A 24146-nucleotide genomic window follows, 5' to 3' on the forward strand; every position below is an offset into this window, starting at 1 on the left:
CTCACTGGGCGCAGCATACAGGTCGTTGTCGACGGTTATTGCTCGAATCCAAGCCCGTGAACGCTGGAGTGCCCCAAGGCTGTGTGCTTTCTCCCACGGTGTTTCTTTTGCATATAAATGATATGTTGGACACCGCCAACAAGCACTGCTATGCAGACGACAGCACTGGTGATGCCGTATACACGGGCCATGCAGGTCTTTTTAGGGAAAACGTCGACCAGTGCCGGGAGAAACTTGTGTCTTCTATCGAGTCCTCTCTCGAGAAGGTCGCGGAATGGGGTAAGTTGAACCTTGTCCAATTTAACTCCCAGAAGACTCAAGTTTGCGCGTTTACCACAAAAAAAACCCCATTTGTCGTATCACCGCTCTTCGAGAACACTTCTCTTAAAGCCGCGCTACCTGGCCACCTGCGCTGCTATTGTTATCGCGCGCTATTGTTCGGGACTCTTTGAGTCTCGCACCTGTTACGTTCCTTCGCGGAACGTAGCTTAGTTACTATCAGTGCTAATTACCCGGTTTTACGATCGTGTTAGTTAGCACCTGTGCTGTGTTTCGCGATTCTGCACGCTAATCGTGTGTGTTTGTGAGTTGCAGTTCGTGCCGTGTGTGTCTTCTCCGCGGGGGCCTGCACAGCGTGCATCGGGGTTCCGGCCCAGCCAGTCTACATCCAGCAAAGCTAAGTCTTAGGCTTAGTTATTATTATTAATTTCTTTTAATTTTTGCATATTTTATTATTATTAATATTATTTATTAATGTGCAAGTGTACAACTTAACTATTGTTGTCCACTTAATTATTATTTCCCCCTCTGCCTGACTCGGGCAGTGGGGGTTGTTGCCCGCTCAACCTAGGTAATAAATATGACAACCATGGCTTCACCAATGGTTGCCGACGAGGGCCTTCTAAGCGCCCTACTAGATAGGTTATTCGCTCCGCTAATGAAAGTAACAATCAACGAGACAGTGGATGCCGCTATCAAAGCGAAATCCAAAAACTATAACTCGTCGTCTGACGTTTCGGGCTCCGACGGGGAATCCGAAATGGAATTAGGCAACATCTCCGATGTTAGTTCCGTGGCCTTGGTCAAGCCGAGAAAAGTGATCACCCGATCATCCCGCCCGCCTGTCCTTCAGGAACCTCAAAATATTCAAGGGCCTCCCTGATCACGCCGAATGGGAGACGATTGAAGGCGTTGGCAATGTCTAGGGACACCGCCAATGCTCGCTCACCATCCGCCACCACGCGCTCAACATGGCCCCTCAACTCTGTGAGGGCATCAAGTGTCGCGCGGCCCTTCCTGAATCCGTACTGGTGTTCGGATAAGTCAACGAAATCACAATCACAGCCCTGGACAGCAGGCTCGAGGCTGTCCGGGACGACCCGCCGTCGCTCCTGCAAGTTATGGCAGACAACGCCAAAATATTCCGTGCCCTCACCGATATAGGGCGAAAGTGTAAAAACATTCACGATGCCTAATTACGCAAGCGGACGGGTTAAACCACATACGCTCCGTATAGCGTATTTTAACGCCCAAGGCCTTAAGCCACAACTAGACTTGGTGATTTACGTGATATACGTTTGCGTATACGAGTGAGTATTTTTTGAAGATAAAACAATATGTACGATATTGAATTTAAGTTCAGTTCAGTTATACCGAAATGAAAAGTGTTCGTAAGAATGAACATAGTGAATTTTTATTTCGTCGTAAATAACCAAACACATCAAAGGTGAAGCCGACGATCCAGAAGTCAATGAACGTTGTCTGTACAGTACTGTTTATTCTTAGTACATTTATTAAAATATTTATTTTGTTTGACAATTTCACTTTTTCAATTTAAAGTTTTTAATTAAATAATTAATTTTGCGATAATTCTGTGGACTAGTATTACTTTTTTATTTATTTCATAGGTATGCAATCCACATTGTATACGCGGTGAAACTTAATGGGTGTACTATGCTTTGATCCAGACATTCCTTAGGTCATCTCTAATGACTATGTGAAGTCAGAAATTAATTAGCATTATATTTGAATACAATATTTAAAGTGCTAAGTTTTCTCAAAAACTATGCATCCCGCAACCCTTATCAGCTGTTTTTCTGAACTATCTTTGACCTAAAACAGATGAAAAACGTAGATGTGACAAAATATCAGATAATAGTAAAATGCTTACTATTCATTGCAGCTGTGAAGCAAAGTATGTCTTATTTTGCCATGAAGACGAAGAAAAAATAAAGATAGTTAATTCTAATCTTGTTATGAAACTATGTTATGTTAGTATTTTCTTGGATTTATGCGTGTGTTACACATTTAAATAAAAGAACACTTTTAAAGGTGTAAACTCGTGTAATTGTAACGGTGTTTTTACATTTTGTATTTATTCAAATATGTTAGGTTGAAAAGATCGGCCTATCTGCGTTAATACTCTTTGAATTGTACTTTGAATCACCATATTTACTGCTCTGTGATTGGAAAATCTGAGAAAGACATTATCCAATCACAATCACGCAAATTCTGTCGGCATTCACTAAAGGCACCCTACACACTGCATCAAGATTTTTTTATTATGTTGGAAATGAAATGAGTTCACATTTTTAATAATTTATTACCTAAGCACTTCAATGTCGGATTATTTGTAGTTTTCTTCAACTGACATTGAAATGAATATAATTCCAAATTTGTATTTGTAGATTAGATTATGTTTACCACAACGGCACCTTTTTCTACCGTGGAGCAGAAATGTGTAAGCATTATTGTGGTTTGGTCTGAATGGCGCTGTAGCTGGTGTCCTGAGTGCGGCGGGCCTGTGTATACCTACTGGTGTGCCTATGTATACCTACTGGTGTGCCTGTGTATACCTACTGGTGTGCCTGTGTTTACCTACTGGTGTGCCTGTGTTTACCTACTGGTGTGCCTGTGTATACCTACTGATGTGCCTGTGTATACCTACTGGTGTGCCTGTGTATACCTACTGGTGTGCCTGTCTATACCTACTGGTGTACCTGTGTATACCTACTGGTGTGCCTGTGTATACCTACTGGTGTGCCTGTGTATACCTACTGGTGTGCCTGTGTTTACCTACTGGTGTGCCTGTGTTTACCTACTGGTGTGCCTGTGTATACCTACTGATGTGCCTGTGTATACCTACTGGTGTGCCTGTGTATACCTACTGGTGTGCCTGTCTATACCTACTGGTGTGCCTGTGTATACCTACTGGTGTGCCTGTGTATACCTACTGGTAAAAAAAGAAGGACTCCGCGCCATGATATTAAGAAGTGAAGCAACCTTACGCTAGTGTGTGTGCAGTTACGGGGGATACCAGATAACACAAATATTATCCCGTTATTAGTCATAGTATTATACAGCCACATTACTTGTAACTCCGGTTTTTTTATATCTGATAGTCAGATTGTTTTCTTAAATAAAAATAAATATCGCCATATTATGAGTAAATAAATAAATTAGATAAACAGTAACACCTTAAAAGTAAGGATTGCGTTTGATTCCTGTGCCCGTGTCTTGTTTGCAGTATCTTTGTTTTAACTGATATAAAAATGACGTACTAACCTTTCTTATTTTTAAGACTACCTACACAAAATTCATTCTTAAATTGTTTTTTTTTGCCACTGACGTGGTATCAAATAAGATTTATAGAGAACAAACAACTACTTATGTTCTTTAGAGGTCTGCCATCTGTCAGTCATTTTGTGTCTTCTAAGACGCCACGTCTCTCCACAACGCCAAGTAATGGAAATTACCCTACTTACTATTCTATCCGTGAAATGTAATTCCTTGACACTTTTTATATTCCGTAGTATTGTTTTTACACGTATTCACAACGCGCGTCGGCATTTTTAAAATATTTTATTGAGAAGCAAACTGATCTGTCACAGACAGTGTGCAGTGTGTGTGCGTGGGGCTATGTGTTTACACGTTAATCGGCTTGTTTTGCTGCTACACTGTTGTGTAAGGTGACACGGAGTCCTTATTTTTTTACTAGTCCGTGATTAGAGCACGTTAATTGTTTAAGTGAAATAGCAGTCATTGTTGAAAATAGTAATGTCGAAACAGTATTTGTTTTGGGCGATTTTAATTCACACCCGGGTGAATCTTTTGGAAAAGAAATGATGAATTTCTGCTCTGATCTAAATTGGTTGTGTGCAGACATGCAGAAGTTTGGTGAGAGTTCAGACACATACACTTTTATCAGCGAAGCGCATGGCTGTCATTTTCCGTTGGAGATCCAGTGTAACATTTTGGAGGTCAAGCCAAAGACCGAAACGCCGTGCGCTCCTATGAACAGGGTTATATGGGGCGAACGGTGATTAAGTCAAATTGAAACCTTTAATAAATACTGTAATGAAAAGCTTAAAATAATAGACTTTCCTCAAGAATTTAGTCAATGCTGTGATAATATGTGTTATAATTATAGTTTAGAACATAGGACCATTATAGATAATCTATACCAGAGCATTGTTCATTGTTTAACAGAGGCGGCCTCTTACAGTCATGAACTTAATTATTGTTAGCCGAGGAAGGGTACTGGTAGGCGATGCATATTAGGGTGGAATAAACACGTACGCAATGCTCACTGTGACGCTAGGCAAAAATTTATAAATTGGGTTTGGTTCGGAAAACCGAGGCAAGATCATATATACGAGGATTTGTGTGATTCTAGAAAAAAAAATTAAGAAAAAGCTGAAATATTGTCAGAATAATCAAGAGGCAATAAATATGGACATTATAGCTTCGCGCCGTAAAAATAAAGACTTTCGTGGTTTCTGGAAAGAAGTGAAAAAGTTAAGTCCAAAAATGGGGAAACCAGTAAGCGTCGTTGGCGTTAAAGAGCCAACGGAGATAGCGAGCATGTCTAGAGACCCTCTGCAGATACCCTCATCGTCATAGCCTGTACCGAGTGTGAGCGGTGGGAGCATCAATGTCCGTAATAACTGCTGACCAGATCAGTGAGATACTGATGGGTATAAAGAGAGGGAAGTCACCCGAACACGATGGCCTAAGTATAGAGCATCTTATACCGCATCTCCCTAGGCTCTTGGCTTTGCTTTTCACTATATGTATCAGGCACTCTTATCTGCCTTGCGAGTTAATGAAAACGGTCGTCGTACCTATAACTAAAAAACAAAACCGGGGGCATAACGGACAAACGGAACTACCGACCCATCTCATTGGCTACTATTATTGCAAAGGTACTGGACGATTTGTTGGAGCGTCATCTTTAAATAACTCATTTTTCATGATGCACAATTTGGGATTCGCCCGGGTCTATCTACGGAAAGTGTGATCCTGGTGCTCAAGCATACCGTCAGTTACTACACAGACAGAAGTACCCTCGTGTACGCGGCTTTCCTTGACCTGTCGAAGGCATTTGACCTGGTTAGATACGACATCATATGGTCTAAATTAAGTGAGGCTGGCGTAGCACAGGAAGTAATTAATATTTTTAAATATTGGTATGAACATCAAACTAACCAGGTCAAATGGAAAAATGCACTTTCTGATGAGTATGGATTGAACTGCGGTGCGCGTCAAGGCGGTTTCACCTTTCTGGCGCTCTTCAATATTTATATCAATCAGCTCATCGTGGAGCTCGGCGGTACCATGGTCGGCTGCTCGATTGACGGTCATTGTATAAACAGCGTTAGTTACGCAGACGACATGGTGATGTTGAGTCCATCAATTAGTGCACTTCCAAGGCTTCTGGCAGTTTCTGAGTCTTATGCAAAAAAAGCTGCGGTCTGTTATACAATGTGAAGAAGAGTGAAACTCCTTGTGTTTCGGACGAGCTAACAAAAACCAACTCATGTTCCGGTAGTGACACTGGAAGGAGTGGAACTAAAAAGAGTGTCGCATTTTGTTACCGAGGATTTGAAGGACGACCTAGACATAGAGAGGGAAAGCAGAGTCATTGCGATCAGATGTAATATGTTGGCTCGCAGGTTCGCACGATGTACATTAAACGTTAAAGTCACACTTTTTAAAGCGTTTTGTCAAACACTATACACGTGCAGCCTGTGGGTTAAATATACGCAGAAGACGTACAATGCTCTCCGAATCCAATACAATAACGCATTCAGGATGATGTTGGGACTCCCCCGTCATTGTAGGGCATCAGCGATGTTTGCGTAAAATTCGTCTGTATGTGCGATACAGACGACTTTTACGCAGTCATGCGGAAACGAGTCGCATCGCTCATGCGCAGGATGCGGAGGAGCACCAACACCATGTTGAGTGTTGTTGTTGATAAGCCTGACTGCCCAATACTGAGGCATTGGATACACACAGATGTACACATAGCTAGTGCCTCAGTGTGTCGTGGCAAGTATTTAAATTAAACTAAATTAAAGAAATGTAATTAAATTAAATTAAATCAAAATTAAATTGATTTTTTTTTATATTAATTCAATTGAATTAAATTTAATTAATATAATAAATTTTATTATATTAATTAAATTAAAATTTAATTATGCAATGTAAAATATTATGTACTAACATAGTTTCTATGATAATAATAATAATTGATCTTTATTTGTTGCAAAAAAGTAATACAATTTTGCTTAAAATTACCCTTTTAATTATATAACAATGCATAATTTTAATTTTCGTATTAATATTTTCGAAAAAATATCGTCCCAAATAGTTAAATTGGCGTTGTGCAAATGAACTTTTTGTTCGGGGAATGTGTATTACAGGTCGACGTCGGGGAGTACTGTTCAGTGGTGGAATTCGGTGTATCCGATGGTAACGAGTAACGATTCTGTATATATACGCTGACTTACCATAAGAAGTTCGGAGATTTTGTATAGTTCCTCAGTAGGGAATCTACAAGGTTTACCGAGCATCACCTTTACGCTTACGTTTTTACGCTCTTTGTGCTCTTTCTACCTCAATAAGGTGTGAGGAGGCCGCTCCACCCCACGCAGATATGAAACAGATCAGTTGGGATTGACATAGTGCTTTATAAATCTGTATTGTCAGTTTGGTGTCAGAAACGTCACGGAGGTTTCTAAAGACGGTTAAGAAATACTACCACTTTTGGGCCAACAGTCTGAAATAAACAGATTTTATTTTATTTATTATTATTTTTAAGTCACATCATCTATTTTAGCGTCGTGAACGTATTATTTTGGCACTTTTTTAAAGCACAAATTAGACTTGGTGATTGACACACAACTAAGGAGAAAAGTGTGCTTACATTGTCTTTAGGCACACTTTTGCCGTTCCGCTACAGACTACGAATGATATTGTCATTGTTTAGGCCAAATATGCCTAAAGGGTTTTTATAAATAGTGAAACAGTCACCGCATTAATTAATTAATTTACTAATGAATTAAATATTGTGGGTGCACAAAGAGTTGCACTAATTCCTTCTCTTTCCTAGCTGCACCCTATCCCTCCCACTTACGGAGTAGCGCGAGCGCAGCGGATCGATGCGTTCCGCGAGGAGTAATTACTTAGTTAGTATTGAAGGAGTATTGAACTTGTATTGATCAAGTATTGAACTTGTCAACGCGCGCCGTGATAACTCATTAATCGTCTCCTTACGTGTAATCTCGTGATCAAGTGTCTTGTGATCCCTTGTTTCATCATTATCGAATTCGGGAAGGAAGAGTGGCCACTCAAAGAAAACGTCTACAAAATAAAGAGGGAAATTCGCGACCCGGCACGTGGTGGAAGAATCGCTGCTGCTCTGGTAAGTCCTCCTGTCCTATTTCCTTACACCGGCTTCCTAATTAAAATTTTCACCTAGATCCAGCGCATACATATTTTTTGGTCACTTCGGCCAGGGATATCTAACTTAATTAAATTTGTTAATTCTGTTAGTCGGCCGCCATATTAAATTGTTAATACTTAATACGTTGGCTGTTTCACTGTTACTTAACATTACATCAATCAGTAGATATCTAATCAACGATGGCCACTTCTAAATCACAAGAACAAATATTTGACCGTAATTTACGTAGGTTAGAAATTAAAGTAAAGGCCTACTTTACACGTATGCAGGATATGTACGATAGTATTGCGAAGTTGGATACTGCCGATAAAATAGACACATTTTTGTCTAAGGCTAGTACGATCGACATTATTCGATCGGACTTTGTACGTACATTAGACGAACGTAATGAGTTGTTAGCTTCAGAAGTAAACGCTGGTGAGCCAAATTATGCAGCCATGCTCGCTTTTGAAGACCTATATGCGTCTGTTAGATTCAAATACTCGCAGTTGTCATCGCGTCCCAATACGCACAATACCTGTGAAACCAAAATGGCGTTTCACAAGTCAAGCCCAAAATTACCGAGGCTTGAATTAATGTCTTTTAATGGCGAATTAGAAAATTGGCCTATATTTTATGAAACATTCAAGTCAAGTATTCACGAAAATATAGAACTAAATGATAGTGGTAAAATTCAATATTTAATGGGTAAATTAACGGGAAAGGCATTAACTATTTGTCAGGGTTTTATGCCAACGGCTGAAAACTATTCTGTTCTCTGGCAGACATTAATTAATAAATATAACGACAAACGCGTACTGGCTGCATCGTACTTCGATAAGCTGTTAAACTTACCTTCCGTTAACGAAGATTGTTCTAATAGTCTAGATAACTTCATAGATAAATATTCATCTCTAATTAGTTCGTTAAAACAATTAAATTTAGATAGTTTGGAAGATTTTATTTTTATTCATTTAGGTTCAAAAAAGGTTGGCTTAAATATTTTGAAATCGTTTGAAATGCATCACGGTACTTCAGTTAAACTTCCATCATGTTCGCAATTTATACACTTTATTCGTAATCAGTCACATATTTTACAACGAGCTAATAATATTGTAGGTACGAGGCAGTCTAGTAACAAGTCGGTAAAGAATAGTACGTCCGTTTCAACTTCTCGTCCCAAAATTAGTAAGACTTTTGTTATTAAAGATCAAAACAAATGCTATTGCTGTGGTAATACAGAACATTTTCAGTTGCGGTTTTGTAAGAAATTTAATGCATTATCGCCCACGGAGCGTTTTGATTTTATTAAATTAAATAAAGGCTGTGTCAATTGTCTAAGTAAAGAACACACAGTTCGTCACTGTACTTCTAAATCGACGTGTACGCAATGTTCACGGAGTCATCATTCACTTCTTCATTTTACGTCTGAATTAAATCGCGAACCTCACTCGAAAATACTGAGTGAACGGATAACAAATGCCAGCTTTGCCACTAATGTTAGTTCATCGCAAGCTGCGCATGCGACGGCCGCATCGCCACAATCTATTTCTTTGTGTGCCATTAATCCGAGCGCCGACGTACCGCGCGCACTATCGCCTGGTCATACTATTCTACTCGGTACCGCGCAATGTAACGTTATTGATTGCGCGGGAAATAAAAACACCGTTCGGATTTTAGTGGACAGCGCGTCGCAAAGGGATTTAATTACACTTAATTGTTGTACGAAATTAAATTTACAACTATTGCCCTCCCCCACAAAATATGTTTATGGAGTAGGTGACTTAACGAATCCTATTGAAGGATATACTAATATTACTTTACGTTCACGTTTGGACGATTCCATTTCTTTTACTATTAAGCCTTTAGTGACTCATCGTATTACCGGCGAGTTACCGTCCGCTTCAATTGATTGCGAACGTCTAGAATATTTAAAAGGCATTCAATTAGCCGATTGTTCTTATTCAGAACCTAGTGATATCGACTTATTAGTTGGGTCCGATTTCTTCGCTCGTATAATACGACCAAATATTATTGCCCGTGGTATGAACGAACCCGTGGCTATCGAAACCTTATTTGGGTTTATTATTTACGGTCAGGCTCCGGTTTTATACCCCGAGACTGATATTCACACTTATTGCACATTAGATTACAATAATTCTTTTGAAAAATCCGTTGGTCGTTTTTTCGAATTGGAAGACGTACCTAAAGCGAATATACTTTCGTCGGAAGAACAAGAATGTGAGAATTTTTATTCCGAGACCACCGCGCGTGATCATTGCGGTCGCTACATTGTTGCATTGCCGTTCAAGGATGATCCGAGTAAATTAGGGAACTCGTTACAGGCAGCTACGCGTCGGTATTTATCTTTCGAGCGTAAATTATTATCGAACGTAGATATTCATTCAGAATATCATAGAGTATTTAGTGAATATTTAGAAAAGGGCTATTTAGCACCCATCACAAATAATAATTCGTTTAATTCTCATTATGTCATACCACATCACGTTGTCTTGCGACCTGATAAAAGTACTACAAAATTACGTGTGGTACTCGATGCAAGTATGAAGACATCATCAGGGTTGTCACTCAATGATATGTTGCATGTTGGACCAAATCTTCAAAATGATTTGTTTAAAATTATATTGAATTTTAGACTGTTTCCAATAGCGATCAATGCTGACATTAAACAAATGTTTTTAAGGATTTTAGTGAAAAATGAAGATAGACCGTATCAAATGGTTTTATACCGAGAAAACAATAATCAGCCGCTTCGCTTGTTTCAAGTAACGAGGGTACCATTCGGTTTATGTTGTAGCCCGTACCTCGCAATACGAACGGTTCGTCAATTGATAACCGACGAAGGCTCGCTTTTTCCGGCCGCGGCTCCCGTTGCTGAGCGTGACATATTTATGGATGACCTTGCCACCTCTTGCGGAACCCCTCGCGAAGGCATCGAGTTATCTCAACAATTAGTTGAGTTGTTCCATGCTGGCGGGTTCGATTTAGTTAAATTTTCTAGTAATTCGGTTGAAGTTATGGAAAGCATACCATCCTCCGCTCGGGTCTCGTCTGATGTCGAGTTCAGCCCTGACGATTCGATAAAAATATTAGGCCTACGGTGGCTACCGTCTGAAGATGTTTTTGCGTTCACAGTAAACATTCGTGAATGTGAATGCACGAAACGTAATATTTTATCCACTATTGCCCGAATATGGGACTTAATGGGATTGGTGGCCCCAGTCACTCTACTGGGAAAATTAATTATTCAATCATTGTGGAGTGAACACATTGATTGGGATGAAAAGCCACCACAAAAAATAGTTTCTTTGTGGCGCCAAATTGAGTCGGAATTACATGTTCTGGAAACCGTTAAAATTCCGCGTTTTGTAGGATGCGACCCACAGTGCGTTGTTAGTGTCTTAGGCTTCGCGGACGCTTCCGAGAAAGCCTATGGTGGAGTCATTTATCTTCATATTTATTTTCCAAATGAAAATAAATTCTTAACTAATTTAATTTGTGCTAAATCTAGAGTAGCTCCTATACGTACCGTTTCATTGGCTAGATTAGAACTTTGCGGTAATTTAATTTTAGCTAAATTAATGCGTTCAGTTATCGAGACATATTCGCAGCGTATAAAAATTAATAATATTTATGCATTCACGGATAGCATGGTAGCCTTAGCTTGGATCAATGCACCAGCATCTCGTTGGCATACGTTTGTGGCGAATAGGGTTGCTAAAATTCAAACCCTGTTGTTGCCTAGTAACTTCTATTTTATATCAGGTAAAGAAAATCCTGCCGACTGTTTGTCGCGTGGCCTTACTCCAGCACAACTGGCTGCTCATCCACTGTGGTACCATGGTCCGCGCTTTGCCGATCTGCCTATGTCCCAGTGGCCTATTAGCGAATATAATCAGACTACTGATATTGATGTCCCTGAAAGAAAGCCTACTGTTTTAGTTTCAGTAGATAAGATTGAGCTTCCTCTTATACTTTCTCTTGCATTAAGAGTTTCGTCTTGGAATAAATTAATTAGAATTGTAGTTTATATATTACGGTTTTTGAAGAAATTACCCAAAACCTTTCAAGTTACCCATTTAGATTACGCGGAATTAACAATTATAAAGGAATTGCAACGTTATTACTTTCATGATGAATTCAGTAAAATACAGTGTAATAAAACATTGTCACCTGCCTTTCAAAAATTTAAAGCGTTTGTGCATAATGGTATTTTTCGCGTTGGCGGACGTTTGAGTAATGCCGATTTGCCCTACGATAGTCAACATCCTATATTACTTCCCCCACGTGATCATATTGTAAATTTAATAATAGATCATTATCACCAAAAATATTTGCATACTGGACCTCAATTATTAATGTCAATATTACGTCAAAAATATTGGATATTGTCTGCTCGAAATATTGTTCGTAGACGAGTACAATTATGTAATATTTGTTTTATTATTGTTTAAATTTAAACCTAAAAATGAATTTCCTGCAATGGCAGATTTGCCTGCAGCCAGAGTACAGGAAGCTAAGGCATTCTTTCACACCGGAGTCGACTATGCGGGTCCCTTACGCGTTATTCCTTATCGTAAGCGTGGTGTTCGTAGTCAGAAGGCCTACATTTGCCTTTTTGTGTGCCTCGTCACTAAAGCGGTGCATATAGAATTGTCGAGCGACTTAAGTACAGAATCATTTTTAAATTGTTTTAAACGTTTTATAGCACGACGTGGCCCCATTAAATTCATTTATAGTGATTGCGGTACTAATTTTATTGGCGCCAAGTCATACTTGGACGAAATATACAAATTAACGTCATCACAAGAATATAATAATAAGCTAACATCAGAGCTTTCAGGCAATGCAATTGAGTGGAAACTTAATCCACCTGCATCTCCACACTTTGGTGGTATATGGGAAGGTAATATTCGGAGTGTAAAAATGCATTTGCAAAAGGTAGTTGGTCTTCAGCTACTTACTGTAGAAGAAATGAATACCCTCTTAACACAGATCGAGGCGGTGCTGAATACCAGGCCTCTGTCTGTCCTTAGTTCAGACCCTTCTGAGCCGTTGCCATTAACCCCGGCTCATTTTCTTACTTTAACGCCCTTAAAGTCGTTTCCTACTGAATCGATTCCTAGAGATGTGAATATTATAGACAGGAAGCGTATGATTGACAGTCTATTGCAGTCATTCTGGAGACGATGGAAGTTAGAGTACTTAAATACATTGCAGTGTCGTAATAAATGGTTGAGCAATACGTCACAAATTAAAGAAGGTACCATTGTATTGTTGTACTCAGATAATAGTCCACCTTTAGCTTGGCCTCTGGGTATAATTGAAAAGATATTTCCCGGTAAAGACGGCGTTGTGAGGGTAGTCGATGTACGTACTAAGTCCGGTGTATATCGCCGACCGGTAGTCAAATTATATCCACTTCCATCTCAATAATTACATACAGTCCACTTAGTATTAACATAAAATAATAGTAGCTTAAAATAAAAATTAGATTATTATATTAAATAAGTCAATAGTTATAAGTAACATTATTGTACAATTAACTTTAATTACCTTTTAACTTAATTAGGTTGGTTGAAAGAACTGGGTTCCATCAAACTGGGGGGCATGTTTAGGCCAAATATGCCTAAAGGGTTTTTATAAATAGTGAAACAGTCACCGCATTAATTAATTAATTTACTAATGAATTAAATATTGTGGGTGCACAAAGAGTTGCACTAATTCCTTCTCTTTCCTAGCTGCACCCTATCCCTCCCACTTACGGAGTAGCGCGAGCGCAGCGGATCGATGCGTTCCGCGAGGAGTAATTACTTAGTTAGTATTGAAGGAGTATTGAACTTGTATTGATCAAGTATTGAACTTGTCAACGCGCGCCGTGATAACTCATTAATCGTCTCCTTACGTGTAATCTCGTGATCAAGTGTCTTGTGATCCCTTGTTTCATCATTATCGAATTCGGGAAGGAAGAGTGGTCACTCAAAGAAAACGTCTACAAAATAAAGAGGGAAATTCGCGACCCGGCACGTGGTGGAAGAATCGCTGCTGCTCTGGTAAGTCCTCCTGTCTTATTTCCTTACACCGGCTTCCTAATTAAAATTTTCACCTAGATCCAGCGCATACAGTCATATTATGTATTAAGAACGTCATTGGTCCATTGCTACAAAATTACCACATTAGATCTAAACCAGTGCTTTACCTGATTTAATAATCCCATAGGGTCTGTGTGCCGTTTTAGAACGTATAACATTCTTATCGGTATTCATCAGCATACCAAAATTCATTATGGTTTGATCACTATTCACGGCACAGCCGGCCTTGTCTTTCCTTACAAAGACGCAGATATCTCGGCCTAGCGATACGTCATATTTAACGTACCCCAGGTACAAAATTGAGCACAATTTTTTTCTTCATGCCGGGGTATGTGTGTACGTTAGGGAGGATATCTGCTGTCGCCGTCTCGGCAATTTGAGGGTAGGGACCTGTCTACTCTCTGGCTGCGCGTAGATTTAGAGGACCGCGTCCGCATCTGTGCGTGTGTCTACAGGTCCCATAGTGGTAACGAAGAAATCGATCATCAGCGGCAATTGACGACGTGCTTGCGAAGATCCCCTCCGCTGAAATCGTAGTGTTGGGTGATTTCAACGGGCACAATGCCGAATGGCTTGGCTCACGTAACACAGACTACGCAGGACGATCTGTGCATAACTTTGCATTGGCGTATGGTCTATCCCAATTGGTTGAGTCGCCAACGCGGCTCCCGGATGTGGATATCCATTTTTTTTTTTTATGGAATAGGAGGACAAACGAGCGTACGGGTCACCTGTTGTTAAGTGATCACCGCCGCCCACAATCTCTTGCAACACCGGAGGAATCACAGGAGCGTTGCCGGCCTTTAAGGAAGGTGTACGCGCTTTTTTTGAAGGTACCCATGTCGTATCGTCCCTGAAACACCGCACAAGGAAGCTCATTCCACAGCTTTGTAGTACGTGGAAGAAAGCTCCTTGAAAACCGCACTGTGGAGGACCGCCACACATCCAGATGGTGAGGATGATATCCTAACTTGTGGCGTGTCGTGCGAAGGTGGAATTCGGCGGCAGGAATCAGGTTAAACAGCTCTTCGGAACACTCCTCGTGATAAATGCGGTAGAAGACACACAATGAAGCGACGTCTCTACGCAACGCCAACTGATCCAGCCGTTCACAGAGCACTGGGTCCCCGACAATTTGAGCTGCTCTGCGTTGCACGCGATCAAATGGATCGAACTGATACTGGGGTGCGCCAGCCCAGAGATGACCTGCGCTTTGTAGAGCGCTAGTATGTGGGCCGGCATGAAGTATTGCCGTGCTCTATTAATGACGCCCAGTTTCTTTGAAGCCAATTTGGCTTTGCCTTCCAGATGACCACGAAATTGGCAATCGCTCGAGATTTCGAGACCCAGTATTCCGATACTAGGCGCGGCTTTAAGAGAAGTGTTCTTGAAGAGCGGTGATACGACAAATGGGGTTTTTTAAGTGGTAAACGCGCAAACTTGAGTCTTCTGGGGGTTAAATTGGACAAGGTTCAATTTACCCCATTCCTCGACCTTCTCAAGAGAGGACTCGATAGAAGACACAAGTTTCTCCCGGCACGGGTCGACGAATTCCCGACAGAGACCTGCATGGCCAGTGTATACGGCATCACCAGTGCTATCGTCTGCATAGCAATGAATGTTAGAGGTGTCCAACATATCATTGATATGCAGAAGAAACAGCGTGGGAGACAGCACACAGCCTTGGGGCACTCCAGCATTTACGGGCTTCGGGTTCGAGCAATATCCGTCGACAACGACCTGTATGCTGCGCCAAGTGAGGAAGCTGGAGGTCCACTTGCACAAGCTCTCGGGAAGCCCAAATGATGGAAGTTTGGAGAGGAGCGCCTTGTGCCATACACGATCAAAGGCCTTCGCTATATCCAGGCTAACTGCCAGGCCTTCCCCCTTGCTTTCAATAGCCGCTGCCCATCTTTGTGTTAGGTATACCAGAAGATCACCTGCCGACCGACCATGGCAAAACCCGTATTGTCGGTCGTTGATCAACTGGTGACCCTCTAGATATACCAAGAGCTGACGGCTAATTATGCTCTCCATGATTTTGGAGAGCAGGGAATAGCAATAGGCCTGTAGTTTGCCGGATCCGAACTGTCTCCTTTTTTTTGGATCGGATGGACAAGGGCTGACTTCCATGAGTCAGGGACTACGCCTTTAGAATAAGAGTGCCGGAATAAACGCGTTAGCACCGGCGTCAACTCAGGGGCACACGTTCTAAGCACGATTGGAGAAATGCCATCCGGCCCGCTCGACTTTCTGACGTCCAACGAAAACAGAGCTCGCCTAACAGTTTTCTGTCTGAACTGTACTTCAGGCATAGAGCTCTGACACCACGGGATGGTGGTGGCTGATCGGCGGTGTTTTTCCGTTGTCGTCAAGAGTCGAGTTGGAGGCGAAAAGAGTGCACAAGAGATCGGCTTTCTCTATTGCCGTATGGGCCAGGGTGTCATTCCTCATGTGCAACGGCGGCATGGACGGCTGGCTGAAGTTACCAAGAGCAGCTTTCGACAACGACCAGAACTTGTGTGTTGTTGTCGGGTAACTGGAAAGCTGCTCGCCGATTTTGACGACGTGTTTTGACTTTGCACGGGCGATTTGCCGCTTAAAAAATCTGAAGGCACGGTTGTATTTCCTCTTAAGAACTGTGCAGTTCGGATCCTTTGTGCCCAGCGCCGCAACCCAAGTTCAATACGCCTGTTTTTTGCAGTCAGATGCTGCTTTAACAGACGCATCGAACCAGGGCTGTGATCTGCCACCGATGGGTACTACAGAGTTTGGTATAAAAATATCCATACCCTGCAGTATCACATCGGCTACTGCAACGGCGCAGGCACTAGGATCATCCGAAGGGAAACAAACCCTGCCTCAAGGGTAGGATGCAAAAAAGGAACGCATCCTATCCCAATCTGCTGACTTGTAGTGCCAAACGCGGCGGGTCGCTGGTGGTCTGCGACAGGCAATGGTCAGACGTTCCGAGAGGGACGTCGACAAAGACCTGGTAACCATCGGGATGTGTAGTCAGCAGAAGATCCAATAAGGACGGCATGTGGCTATCCACATCCGGGAGCCGCGTTGGCGACTCAACCAATTGTGACAGATCATACGCCAATGCAAAATTATTCACAGATCGCCCTGCGTAGTCTGTGGTTCGTGATCCAAGCCATTCGGCATTGTGCCCGTTGAAATCACCCAAGACTACGATTTCAGCGGAGGGGATCTGTGCAAGTACGTCGTCAATTGCCGCTTGAACGCAGCCCATGAGATGATCGGTTTCTGCGTTACCACTATGGGATTTGTAGACACACGCATAGATGCGGACGTGGTCCTCTAAATCTACGCGGAGCCAGAGAGTGGACAGGTCCCTACCCTCAAAATTGCCGAGACGGCGACAGCAGATATCCTCCCTAACGTACACACATACCCCGGCATGAGGCAAAAAATTGTGCTCAATTTTGTACCCGGGGTACGTTAAATATGACGTATCGCTAGGTTGAGATATCTGCGTCTCAGTAAGGAAACACAAGGCCGGCTGCGCCGTCTCAAGGTGGTGGTGGACGGCGTTTAAATTGGAGTGAATTCCCCTGATATTGCAAAAGTCCACGTTGAGTGTGGAGCGGGTGCTGTGGTGATACTGCCTCGTTTGTCCTTGGTCATGCGCGGTTCTGTGCCCTCCCCAGAATACAAAGGGCAGCCCGAGCTAGAGGGAGGAGGGTGCCCGGGGAGGGATTCTCCAACTCTGGTAGAGCCGGTACCCTCCTGGGGTAAAATCTTTTTGAGTACCGCTGTCATATTCGGGTGGAGGGGTGGGGGGGGAATGGCCACCGGTCCTCGACACTAACCTATGCGAAACATATCGGCACTAGGCCGCTACTTCACGCCGGTATTCTGTGCGAGTGTGGTAATTAACCCGGACGAGTCTGGCCCGATTGTGCTGACGTCAAAAGACGGCAGCGTGACTATCCCACTTCTAAAAAGCCCTTAGTCGCCTCTTACGACACCCATGGGCCTGGGACTCCCCTATTCTTTTACGCCCCGGGAAAAGTGCAGGGCATCCATATGCCGTCCTTATTAGATATTCTGCTGACTACACATCCCGATGGTTACCAGGTCTTTGTCGACGCCCCTCTCGGGACGTCCGACCATTGCCTGGTTAGGAGTGTACTGCCTATCCGACGCCAACGTCACAGACCACCAGCGACCCGCCGCGTTTGGCACTACAAGTCAGCAGATTGGGATAGGATGCGTTCCTTTTTTGCATCCTACCCTTGGGGCAAGGTTTGTTTCCCTTCGGATAATCCTAGTGCCTGCGCCGTTGCAGTAGCCGATTTGATACTACAGGGCATGGATATTTTTATACCAAGCTCTGTAGTACCGATCGGTGGCTGATCACAGCGCTGGTTCGATGCGTCAGTTAAAGCAGCATCTGACTGCAAAAAACAGGCGTTTCGACCTTGGGTTGCGGCGCTGGGCAGAAAGGATCCGAACAGCAAAGTTTGCAACTCAAAGTTGGTACAGTTATTATGATATTGCGTAATTTGAATCCACCGCGACTTTGCAACGGTACTCGACTTTCGGTAAAAAGACTTATGCCGAATTTGATTGAGGCAACCATTATTAACGGAAAGTACGCAGGTGAAAATGTATGTATTCCTCGAATACCAATGATTCCGACTGATCTTCCGTTTGACTTCAAACGATTGCAATTTCCAGTTCGCTTTGCGTTCGCAATGACAATTAACAAGACACAAGGCCAATCTTTTAGTGTTTGCGGAATAAATTTAGAAAATCATTGTTTTTCACATGGGCATTGTGTGTTCACGAGTTGGGAAACCATCCGCTTTGTTTGTGTTAATGTCAGACCAAAAAACAAAAAATGTGGTTTACCAAAGAGCACTTCAATGAAACGGATAATTTGCGGACACGTATAACGCTTCGATTCAGTATTTACTTTGGATTCACTTTCATTTACTTAGAGAAGTTCAACTAAATAACTCTTCTTTTTTTTTATCGAAATGAATTCATTACTGTTGTGAAATGAAATAAAATTTTTCCTTTTCAAATATAAAACAAAAAAAAATTTTTCTTCTTCTTTTAATCACCAAACGAAATGTTACATAAAACGAAGCCATCTGGTGGCGAAACGGAGTTCGCCGGGTTTGCTAGTTGTGTATAAATAATGCACCGCTAGGAAAATTTTCATCCTTGTGGCGACATCGTACCTTAACATTTACCTTCCCTTTTAACTTTGGTTTCTGTTTTGTTAGATGCATTTTCACATGGAGTGGCTATCACTTCAAACGATATAGCTTCTGCATTAAATGATTACTACTCGACAAGCTAGAAATACTTATGCTGTAAATAATTTTCTACTTTTACCTTGTTTTTCAGACTACATACAATAAAAAACAAGAAAAATATAGATCAATATGCTTCTTTCATGGATATAAATACAGTAAAAACAAATTCCAACTCCTATCCATCAGACACCACAGAAAAAACAACACGATTCGACTTAGATTGTCCAGCTTTTTTGCAATATAAAACACTAGTGTTAATTATTTTCCTCTGTATATCTGGCTTTAAGCTGCTAAGCTTCCGAAATATTCCTAACATATAACACTTATTTATTATATCATTCAATATCAAATTAAGTGGCAATATTTGCTTTTCCATTTCATTGATAAATCGGCTTATACGAACGTCAGGTTTGAGTCTAATATCATCCCGAAAATTTGATTTTGAGTGAGTTTCTGTGACAACATCAAGTAAACCAAAAATATAGCCATTAAATGGAAAATTAATAGGAAGATATTTAAAATACTTAAACTTATTATCTCTTAATCCATGAAGTTTTCCTATGTGTTGCAAATAACTAATGTTTGGATTAACTTCTTCTGATGTAAGTTTATCTTTGGTAATTTTACAAACTGGACTATACGTTAGCATATTTAGTGTATTTGATAAATTCCTTTTACCCTGGCTAGTCAAAGTAGCTACTGAAACATTGTGCTTTAAGTTTTTACGTGAATTAACTAAATCAGCTATCGGAATATTTTTACGGTCAATGATTGACTGAGAAAAAATTATTTCTTCTAAGTTTGTAAGATGTAGTGGTATTTTTGTACAGTCATTATTATTCCGAGAAACATTAATATCTTCCATTTCTGTAAAAAAAACAATAATATTTTTATTATATATTTATATATTATAAAAGCTTTTTGACAAATTAAGAGATTTTTTAGTGGTTTTACCTTTTACATATTCTATGCCGTCAATATAAGAATGTTTACTTTCTGCAACTACTACATTCGTTTTCAGTTCTGTTTCAATATCTCTGTCCCCGCATTCTAATAATAGAGGTTTTGATATTTTGACTCGAGCATCTATATTATTTATTTTCCTTTCAAAGAATTGTTCACTTAATGTTCTCATTAAGCTACGCCTACTATTCAAGTTAGCTATTGATTTGGAATCAAGCAAACCAACACATGAATGGTAGACTTTTTCTTCTTCATCAAGTTTCATGAAATTAGATTTTTTCAATACAATCTTATAAGTTACAGGAACTACGTATTCTATTGAATCAATGTTCTTCTTCCATTTGATTTTATCAATATTTTTTATACTGCATATATCTGGGACTATTTCTACACAACATTTCGATTTATTTTTGACGAGAGAAACAAATTTTAACTGTATTACAGCTGTCCCCATTTGGTTGATTGAAAAATTATATCTACCAGAAAAAGATACAAAATTTAAAATAAATAATAACAAACTAATACCTAACAAAATAGAGATTAGATGTAATATATTATTATATCGTACTTACTCCTTGTAATTAGGTAATTATTATTGAACAAAAACGTTATTTGTATACTTTAAGGAAATAACGCCATTAATTTTGAGAGCCAAAATATGTTATTTCATTTTTATGTGCCTAAATATAAATATAAAATGACAATATATGGGTGTTGACGTTTCATTTTTATTTTTGTTAACTAATTTTGTTCGAAAGTAAACTCTTTGCAACTCTCTGTGTAGTAGGACATTAGTGGGGTTGTTCTTACAAAAACAATAATTAGTAAGTAAATATTATGTATTTACTATTTAGCAGTTATTAAAGACAAAACTTACCGATATTAAGTATTATCAATTTTTGAAATTATTCTTTTTTTGCGCCGTGTTTCGACGGTACGGGGTACACTCACAAAAGCGCGTACGGGTTCCTAAAGGGCCGCTCCTGTGATTCCAGTGATGGTTCAAGCGGTCATGACTTCCCATCTGTTCAGCTTCGTTTATCCTCTACTTCAATAAAAAAAACTATGTTTACATAACGTGAAAAATATCATAGGCTTGTTTAGAAACAGTATTTCAGTTAAAATTTAAAACGTCAAACTATTAAAGGGTTTTTATTAACCGAAGGTTATTTCATTATTATTTATTCTTCAAGTTTTATTTTTCTATCTTGCTCTATATCTGTTAGAGATATTCGACCTCTATTGCACACTTTGTTTGTTTATGTGCTACCATATTATTGTAAGTCGTGGTTTTGTTGTGTGGTTGCAAGTGTCTACTTTAGAAATATACAAACTATAGAATATTGACATAGAAATTGTCTCCGCGTGTCCCTTTTGCGTCGTCTCCAGTTTATTTTTCATAATTTGAGGTTACTACGACCGAGTGCAGTGCTGTCTGCTCCAGAAGTCGTCTACTGGGTGCAACCACTGCACTTGCGTAAGTCTTCCTCTTCATGCATTCTTTGCGATGGTCCAATTTTTCTCCGTTTTCATTTATTATTTTTGATTGCTCGTCAATCTTTTTCAGTAGGTTGTCCATTTTTAGTTCCATTTTTTGTAAAATTTTTTTCCTCTTTATTCTCATCAATACTTCCACTCTTTTTGGTAATCTTCCCCGAGTCAGCTTCCTTTCCCAATTTAAGGAGGTGCTCTAAAACGTGGAGAAGGTCAGTCTTAAATTCTCTTTTTAAATTGTTTGAATTGGTCAAGGCATTTTAGCCCTTCTCAACACATGCAATTATTGTCTCCCTTACTCTTTCGGTAATTTTAGTGCCATCTTAATTTTGAGGTCCACCGTAAAAGTTTTGTTTATTTAGGAGGTACCCTTCGTCTTCGTTTGTTTTGCTGACTCCAACTCACCGATGCTTTTTCTCACATTACTAACTTGTCCGGGCCCAATCTTATCTGGCATCCTTGGGGAGTCTCGGTCAGCTTAGTAAGCTTTTTTGGGGCGTCCTGTACATATGTACACCACCCGTATGGGCGGCACCCTCATTTATTTTAAAAGGTCTCTACACTGTATACCTATAGATCCTCCGGTCCTCACTAACATCGAGGCCTCTGCCATCCGGGTCAGTATGGCGAATCACCAGCCGATCACTGTTATTTCAGCTTATCTTCCGCCCAACAAAAAAGTATTATACACAGATATAGAAGCATTACTCGGCCACGGGGCTGCAGTTATAGTGGGTGGCGATCTTAATGCCAAACACTCCAGCTGGAACAGTAGAGCCACAAATAGAAACGGAATCTTATTAGATTCGCTGACAGACACGCTGAACTTTTCAGTAATAGCACCCGACGAACCAACACATTATCCGGATAACGTCGCGCACCGACCCGACATTCTAGACGTTGCGTCGACTTAAGAATGTAACGCTCAATGTAAATTCAATCGAGGTTTTTCACGATTTAGAGTCAGACCACCGGCCCGTCGTCCTAAATCTAGGCCCACCGGTTAACTTTCAACCACCGACGAAAACAGTGATCGACTGGCAACGGCTGGAAAAGGATCTCGAGTCTATCAAGTCCGATGACCTTGACCTTATACCGGACGTCATCGACTCGGTCGACACGGCTCACAGTGCTATCTCTCATGTGACGTCACATATACAGAATAGGATCAAGGCCTGCTCCAGGCAGGTTCCGACGATGCAACCGCATCGCCTAAACCTGCCCCCAGAGGTCAGGAACTTACTCACACAGAAGCACAGAGCCACTAGACTTTACGACAGGTATCCGTCGGTCGAGAATAGGCGCTACCTACAGCGGGTGGTACGGGAACGTATCGCGGAACTCCGCGGCGAACGTTGGGACCGCTTGCTCGGCAACCTTAAGCCATCACATGTGGCTTTCTGGAAGCTGCCTCGCGCGTTCAAACAGGAGCCGCCCACTGTCATGCCTCCTTTGGACAGACCGGGACTGCAGCCGGCGCTCGATGACGATGAGAAGGCTGAATGCCTCGCCGATAGTCAGTGCTCTCCAAATGCAGCAGCCGACCCGACACACGTTGACGAAGTTGATCGTGAAGTTGAACGTCGCTCCGCTCTGAGCCCTTCAGGCGATGTAATAAAACCCACCTCTTACGAAGAGGTGAAGCTAATCATTAAGGAGCTTCACTCCAAGAAGGCCCCGGGGCCCGACTCTATAAACAATAGGGTTCTTAAAATCCTACCCTCGACTCTTATTACTTTATTGGTTACCATTTTTAATATTCTATTGTCTAATAGCGCGTTCCCCGAACAATGGAAAGATTCCGTTGTTATCGGTATCCCAAAACCCAATAAACCTAAAGCAATCCGAGTAGCTATAGGCCTATTAGCTTAATTAACTGGATCGGGAAACTCTACGAAAGATTAATTCTCGCGCGTCTTAATCATTACATCGCGGAGCTCAACCTGATACCCGACATACAGTTTGGATTCAGAACCGCTCACTCGTGTCCCCAGCAGGCTCACCGACTCACCGAGTACATTCTCGTACGGCGTCAACTTCACGCTACCACGGCAGCCGTGTTTTTCGATGTCGCGAAGGCATTCGACAAGGTATGGCACAACGGCTTAGTATTTAAGCTGTATCAATTGGGAGTGCCAGACAGGCTCGTGCGCATCATACGAGCCTACCTTACTGATCGCTCCTTCCGATATCGAGTAGAGGGCACCCTATCCTCACCCAGACCCATCAGGTCTGGCGTGCCACAGGGTTCAGTCCTCTCTCCCACTCTTTTCTCGCTCTTCACGAGCGACATTCCCAAGTTTCTGAGTGTCCAGCTCGCTCAGTACGCTGACGATACGGCACTCTACTTTGGCTCCGCTCTATTGAACCGCTCAACCTTGAGCAGGAACATTAAAGTGCTTCAAGCCGCCGTCGATGAACTAGGCAACTGGTTCAGAAAATGGCGGATTGAAGTGAACCCCACCAAGAGTGCAGCGGTACTCTTCGGTAACGCGAATAGCATCCGCGCTAAAAAACGACCGACCGACGTCATTAAATTGTATGAAACACCCA

The 24146-nt window shown here is 41.4% G+C and overlaps 1 protein-coding gene across 1 annotated transcript; it reads right to left on the minus strand.

Annotated features, from left to right (window-relative positions):
• Window positions 1-18914: 18914 nt before the first annotated feature.
• Window positions 18915-20798, minus strand: LOC126968014 (uncharacterized). Its single transcript, XM_050812795.1, has 3 exons — window positions 20672-20798; window positions 20091-20575; window positions 18915-20003 (listed from the first exon to the last, which is right to left on the minus strand). Exons 2-3 carry the CDS (start codon window positions 20551-20553, stop codon window positions 19312-19314), a joined length of 1155 nt encoding a protein of 384 aa, XP_050668752.1. The 5' UTR covers window positions 20554-20575; window positions 20672-20798; the 3' UTR covers window positions 18915-19311.
• Between the last annotated feature and the right edge of the window lie 3348 nt (window positions 20799-24146).

Source organism: Leptidea sinapis, chromosome 14 (genome assembly GCF_905404315.1).
Source record: "Leptidea sinapis chromosome 14, ilLepSina1.1, whole genome shotgun sequence".
Lineage (NCBI taxonomy): Eukaryota > Metazoa > Arthropoda > Insecta > Lepidoptera > Pieridae > Leptidea > Leptidea sinapis.